The 7,017-nt window shown below is 70.0% G+C and overlaps 1 protein-coding gene across 1 annotated transcript; it reads left to right on the top strand.

The window, feature by feature from the left end:
• Positions 1-1,352: 1,352 nt before the first annotated feature.
• Positions 1,353-3,293, top strand: LOC149851692 (uncharacterized; the record flags this gene model as incomplete). The annotated part of the gene is made up of 3 exons (XM_090030487.1): positions 1,353-1,947; positions 2,005-2,882; positions 2,937-3,293. Coding segments are annotated over 3 exons (1,830 nt in total), but the record flags the coding sequence as incomplete, so codon positions are not given.
• Positions 3,294-7,017: the final 3,724 nt, after the last annotated feature.

The following is a 7,017-nucleotide window of genomic DNA, read 5'->3' as shown; positions in this document are numbered from 1 at the left end:
TTTGGTCTGATAAATGCACGCATCCCCGGAGGTCAGCGCTCGTCGGCATGTATTAGCTCTAGAATTACCACAGTTATCCAAGTAACGGTTGGAGCGACCAAAGGAACCATAACTGATTTAATGAGCCATTCGCAGTTTCACTGTACCGGCCGTGTGTACTTAGACATGCATGGCTTAATCTTTGAGACAAGCATATGCTACTGGCAGGATCAACCAGGTAGCCGCGCTCCTCGGGTGAGGGAGAGCGGGGCGAGGGGTAGCCTCACGGGCGGGTGCCCACTGGCCCCCGTGGCCAGCGACTTTCCCGCCCGCAGCCCCCCCGCCCCTCGGCGGCCCCGCAGGACCCCTTCCCCGGGGCCGGGGAAGGCGCGGGGACCGCGGCGCAGCGGCACGGGGAAGGACGGCGGGGAGGGAAGGGCAGGCGCCGGGCCGGAACCCGAGCGCCCTCTTCCCACCCGCTTTCCCCGGGAGGGGTGGCCCCCCCCAACTCGGAGGCGGGGGGCCGCGCAGCGTGGGGAAGGACGGCGGGGAGGGAAGGGCAGGCGCCAGGCCGGAGCCCGAGCGCCCTCTTCCCACCCGCTTTCCCCGGGAGGGGCGGAAGCATCCGCCTGCACGACGATCGCTAGAGAAGACGGTGTCCTGGAGACGCGGAGAGTGGAGGGGCAAGGCGGGGACCCCCAAGCACGCGCAGGGGGGCTCACCCAGCCAGGCCTGCCAACTCTCACCTGGCATCTCAGCATGTGCAGACCACTGGGAGGGCAGGCTCCCAGGGCCGCTCAGGGTCACCGGAGCACCAACTCGGTCCAGCATCCCCCTCCGCAGGGCAGGGGGAAGAGCCTCGCTTCCGACACAGAGGGGTCACACGGGTTGGGGAGGAAGCCGCTTCGCCTGAACACCGGCGGTGGGACCACCGGCCCGCTAAGGGCCCTCCCCGACGTGACCGCAGGCACCACATCGATCAGGAGAGAGAAAAGGAGAAGTGGGGGGGGAGGTAACCACCTCACCTGAACACCGGCGGCGGACCGCCGACCCGCAAGGAGCCCTCCCCAAAGGTTTGCCGCACTGAGCGGCGAGCGAAGCGCAGCAGCGGCACCCGGGGCACGGCCCAGGACCGCGGGAGGCCTGGCCCGGGGGGTTCGGGCCAGCCGTGACAACCGGGCTGGGACCGGGAGCTCACATGTCAAAGTGTCCGCCATCCCCCCTCTCAGCAGCAGGGAACACAGCTCGCCTTCCACCCTTGGACGCAGCGCGGTTCTGCCCCGGAGGTTTCTCTCACCGACCTCCTGGAACTGAAGATGGGCATTTGAGGTCCAAAAAACGTGTCCCTGAAAATCTCCGCGGACGTTTCCTAGAAGTTTTCAATCCGTGGCACCCGGCCCCGCCACCGGGGCAAACCACCAAAAGTGTCCGCCCTCCTGGATCGAAGGGTCGGACGCCGCGTCCAAAAACGACCTCATACGGACTTCCAGGCCGCGCCGGGGGGGCCCAGGTCAACCGCCCGCCACGCGGCGCGGCGAAATTTTTCTAAGTCCCGTGTCCGACATCCGGTCACCCTGGGTCCCCGGCACGAGAAGCGCCCCCCGTGCCCGCCCGTCGACCCGGGAGTGCACCGGGGCGAGCCCGGAATCGTGCACGGGCTCCTGGAACTCCCGCCCGGCCTCGCTGCCGGCGTGGTCCCCTGCGGAGCCCCGGGGAGACACCCACTCGCAGAGGGCTGCCCGGGCCCCCGCCGCCGCGGCCCGGGCCATCCGCCCCCTCCCGCGGGGGCCCCGCACGCCTGCCGCGGCCCTGGCAGCCGCCCCCCGCCTGCCCGGCTCCGCGACAGGTCAGCGGGGCGAAGCCGGGATCGTGCCCGGCCTCCTGGAACTCCCGCCCGGCCGGGATCGGGCCCCCGGTTGACAAGGCACCGGGGCACCGAAGGCGGACACCCCGGCCCGGAACGGCCCGGTTGTGCCCCGGAGGTTCCTCTCGCCGCCCTCCTGGAACCGAAGATGGGCATCTGAGGTCCGAAAAAACGTGTCCCCGAAAATCTCCGCGGACGTTTCTTAGGAGTTTGGAGTGGGTGGCACCCGGCCCCGCCACCGGGGCGAACCACCAAAAGTATCCGCCCTCCTGGATCGAAGGGTCGGACGCCGCGTCCAAAAACGACCTCATACGGACTTCCGGGCACCCGCCGCCTCGAAATTTTTCTAAGTCCCGGGTCGGAGAGCAGGTCATCCCGGTTCTTACTCCGCGGCCCTTCAGCCAGAACAGCGCCCGGCCGCGCCTCCGCACGGCTCACCGGGGCGAGCCCGGAAACGTGCCCGGGCTCCTGGAACTCCCGCCCGGCCTCGCTGCCGGCGTGGTCCCCTTGCGGAGCGCCGGGAAGACACCCACTCGCAGAGGGCTGCCCGGGCCCCCGCCGCCGCGGCCCGGCCATCCGCCCCCTCTCGCTGGGCCCCGCACGCCTGCCGCGGCCCTGGCAGCCGCCCCGCGCAGGCCCGGCTCCGGCGCAGGTCAGCGGGGCGAAGCCGGGATCGTGCCCGGCCTCCTGGAACTCCCGCCCGGCCGGGATCGGGCCCCCGGTTGACAAGGCACCGGGGCACCGAAGGCGGACACCCCGGCCCGGAACGGCCCGGTTGTGCCCCGGAGGTTCCTCTCGCCGCCCTCCTGGAACCGAAGATGGGCATCTGAGGCCCGAAAAAACGCGTCCCCGAAAATCTCCGCGGACGTTTCTTGGGAGTTTGGAGTGGGTGGCACCCGGCCCCGCCACCGGGGCGAACCGCCCAAAGCGTCCGCCCTCCTGGATCGAAGGGTCGGACGCCGCGTTCAAAAACGACCTCATACGGACTTCCGGGCGCCCGCCGCCTCGAAATTTTTCTAAGTCCCGGGTCGGACAGCAGGTCAACCCGGTCCTTACTCCGCGGCCCTTCAGCCAGAACAGCGCCCGGGACCAGGTCAACCCGGTCCTTACTCCGCGGCCCCTCAGCCAGAACAGCGCCCGGCCGCGCCTCCGCACGGCTCACCGGGGCGAGCCCGGAAACGTGCCCGGGCTCCTGGAACTCCCGCCCGGCCTCGCTGCCGGCGTGGTCCCCTTGCGGAGCGCCGGGAAGACACCCACTCGCAGAGGGCTGCCCGGGCCCCCGCCGCCGCGGCCCGGCCATCCGCCCCCTCTCGCTGGGCCCCGCACGCCTGCCGCGGCCCTGGCAGCCGCCCCGCGCAGGCCCGGCTCCGGCGCAGGTCAGCGGGGCGAAGCCGGGATCGTGCCCGGCCTCCTGGAACTCCCGCCCGGCCGGGATCGGGCCCCCGGTTGACAAGGCACCGGGGCACCGAAGGCGGACACCCCGGCCCGGAACGGCCCGGTTGTGCCCCGGAGGTTCCTCTCGCCGCCCTCCTGGAACCGAAGATGGGCATCTGAGGCCCGAAAAAACGCGTCCCCGAAAATCTCCGCGGACGTTTCTTGGGAGTTTGGAGTGGGTGGCACCCGGCCCCGCCACCGGGGCGAACCGCCCAAAGCGTCCGCCCTCCTGGATCGAAGGGTCGGACGCCGCGTTCAAAAACGACCTCATACGGACTTCCGGGCGCCCGCCGCCTCGAAATTTTTCCAAGTCCCGGGTCGGACAGCAGGTCAACCCGGTTCTTACTCCGTGGCCCTTCAGCCAGTAAAGCGCCCGGCCGCGCCTCCGCACGGGTCACCGGGGCGAGCCCGGAAACGTGCACGGGCTCCTGGAACTACCACCCGGCCTCGCCGCCGGCGTGGTCCCCTGCGCAGCTCCGGGGAGACACCCACTCGCAGGGCGCTGCCCGGGCCCCCGCCGCCGCGGCCCGGGCCATCCGCCCCCTCCCGCGGGGCCCCGCACGCCTGCCGCGGCCCTGGCAGCCGCCCCGCGCAGGCCCGGCTCCGGGGCAGGTCAGCGGGGCGAAGCCGGGATCGTGCCCGGCCCCCTGGAACTCCCGCCCGGCCGGGATCGGGCCCCCGGTTGACAAGGCACCGGGGCACCGAAGGCGGACACCCCGGCCCGGAACGGCCCGGTTGTGCCCCGGAGGTTCCTCTCGCCGCCCTCCTGGAACCGAAGATGGGCATCTGAGGCCCGAAAAAACGCGTCCCCGAAAATCTCCGCGGACGTTTCTTGGGAGTTTGGAGTGGGTGGCACCCGGCCCCGCCACCGGGGCGAACCGCCCAAAGCGTCCGCCCTCCTGGATCGAAGGGTCGGACGCCGCGTTCAAAAACGACCTCATACGGACTTCCGGGCGCCCGCCGCCTCGAAATTTTTCTAAGTCCCGGGTCGGACAGCAGGTCAACCCGGTCCTTACTCCGCGGCCCTTCAGCCAGAAAAGCGCCCGGCCGCGCCTCCGCACGGCTCAGCGGGGCGAGCCCGGAAACGTGCCCGGGCTCCTGGAACTCCCGCCCGGCCTCGCCGCCGGCGTGGTCCCCTGCGGAGCTCCGGGGAGACACCCACTCGCAGAGGGCTGCCCGGGCCATCCGCCCCCTCCCGCGGGGCCCCGCACGCCTGCCGCGGCCCTGGCAGCCGCCCCGCGCAGGCCCGGCTCCGGGGCAGGTCAGCGGGGCGAAGCCGGGATCGTGCCCGGCCTCCTGGAACTCCCGCCCGGCCGGGATCGGGCCCCCGGTTGACAAGGCACCGGGGCACCGAAAGCGGACAACCCTGCATGGAGATGCCCGGTTGTGCCCCGGAGGTTCCTCTCGCCGCCCTCCTGGAACCGAAGATGGGCATTTCACATCGCAAAAACGTGTCCCTGAAAATCTCCGCGGACGTTTCCTAGGAGTTTGGAGTGGGTGGCACCCGGCCCCGCCACCGGGACGAACCGCCCAAAGTGTCCGCCCTCCTGGATCGAAGGGTCGGACGCCGCGTCCAAAAACGACCTCATACGGACTTCCGGGCGCCCGCCACCTCGAAATTTTTCTAAGTCCCGGGTCGGACAGCAGGTCAACCCGGTCCTTACTCCGCGGCCCTTCAGCCAGAAAAGCGCCCGGCCGCGCCTCCGCACGGCTCAGCGGGGCGAGCCCGGAAACGTGCCCGGGCTCCTGGAACTCCCGCCCGGCCTCGCCGCCGGCGTGGTCCCCTGCGGAGCTCCGGGGAGACACCCACTCGCAGAGGGCTGCCCGGGCCATCCGCCCCCTCCCGCGGGGCCCCGCACGCCTGCCGCGGCCCTGGCAGCCGCCCCGCGCAGGCCCGGCTCCGGGGCAGGTCAGCGGGGCGAAGCCGGGATCGTGCCCGGCCTCCTGGAACTCCCGCCCGGCCGGGATCGGGCCCCCGGTTGACAAGGCACCGGGGCACCGAAAGCGGACAACCCTGCATGGAGATGCCCGGTTGGGCCCCGGAGGCTCCTCTCGCCGCTCTCCTGGAACCGAAGACGGGCATTTAACATCGAAAAAACGTGTCCCCGAAAAATCTCCGCGGACGTTTCCTAGGAGTTTGGAGTGGGTGGCACCCGGCCCCGCCACCGGGGCGAAGCGCCGAAAGTCTCCGCCCTCCTGGATCGAAGGGTCGGTCGCCGCGTTCAAAAACGACCTCATACGGACTTCCGGGCCGCGCCGGAGGGCCCAGGTCAACCGCCGCCTCGCGGCGCGGCGAAAATTTCCTAAGTCCCGCGTCCGTCATGAGGTCAACCCGGTTCTGGCTCCGGGGCTCCGGAGGTAGCAACGCAGCCCGCGGCACCACCGGACGGGTTGCCGGGGCGAAGCCGGGATAGTGGCCGGCCTCCTGGAACTGCCGCTCGGCCTCAATCCGGGATCAGGCCCGCCGCAGAGTTCCACGTTGCCATACGCTCTCGGAGGGCTGCCCGGGCCCCTGCCGCCTCGTGCCGGGCCAGCCGCCCCTTGCCGGGGTCGCTGGGCACCGACCGCGGGGCCCCGCACCGGTGCCCGGGCCCGCCGAGCCGCCCCCGGCCTGCCCGTCTCTGGGGCAGGTCAGCGGGACAAGGTCAGAATTTCGCCCAGGCTCCTGGAACTCCGGCCCGGCCCGGAAACAGGATCGGGCCCGCCGCGGAGCTCTGGGTCGACATCCACTCGCGGAGGGCTGCCCGGGCCCCCGCCGCCTCGGCCCGGGCCAGCCGCCCCGTCCCGCGGGGCCCCGCACGCCTGCCGGGGCCCTGGCAGCCGCCCACGGCCTGCCCGGCTTCTTGGCAGGTCAGCGGGACGAGGCCGGAATTTTGCCCGGGCTCCTGGAACTCCAGCCCGGCCTCGCCAGGATCGGGCCCCCGGAGGTGGAGGGAGGTTTTTCTGACCGACCTCCTGGAACCGAAGATGGGCATTTGAGGTCCCAAAAACGTGTTCCTGAAAATCTCCGCGGACGTTTCCTAAAAGTTTTGAGTCCGTGGCACCCGGCCCCCCCACCGGGGCGAACCACCAAAAGTGTCCGCTCTCCTGGATCGAAGGGTCGGACGCCGCGTTCAAAAACGACCTCATACGGACTTCCGGGCGGAGGTCCGGCGCAATGTCAACCCAATGCATTCCTATGGGAACTTGCCGCGGCAATGTCAACCCGATGCATTCCTATGGGAACTTGCGGGCGCAATGTCAACCCCCATGTATGCCTATGGGGTTTTTCGGTCCCCAGGTCAACCCCATGCATTCCTATGGGAACCTGCGGGCGCATTGTCAACCCCCATGATACCCTACGGGGTTTTTCGGTCCCCAGGTCAACCCGCATGTATTCCGATGGGGTTTTTCGGTCCCCAGGTCAACCCCATGCATTCCTATGGGAACCTGCGGGCGCATTGTCAACCCCATGTATTCCGATGGGGTTTTTCGGTCCCCAGGTCAACCCCATGCATTCCTATGGGAACCTGCGGGCGCATTGTCAACCCGCATGTATGCCTACGGGGTTTTTCGGTCCCCAGGTCAACCCCATGCATTCCTATGGGAACTTGCGGGCGCAATGTCAACCCCCATGTATGCCTACGGGGGTTTTCGGTCCCCAGGTCAACCCCATGTATTCCTATGGGAACTTGCGGGCGCAATGTCAACCCCCAAGAAACCCTACGGGGTTTTTCGGTCCCCAGGTCAACCCCATGCAT

This window comes from Crocodylus siamensis, unplaced genomic scaffold (assembly GCF_052110815.1).
Source record: "Crocodylus siamensis isolate JL-2025a unplaced genomic scaffold, ASM5211081v1 HiC_scaffold_483, whole genome shotgun sequence".
NCBI lineage: Eukaryota > Metazoa > Chordata > Crocodylia > Crocodylidae > Crocodylus > Crocodylus siamensis.
The sequence above is the reverse complement of the archived record's forward strand: the minus strand, read 5'-3'. Positions and strand labels throughout refer to the sequence as shown.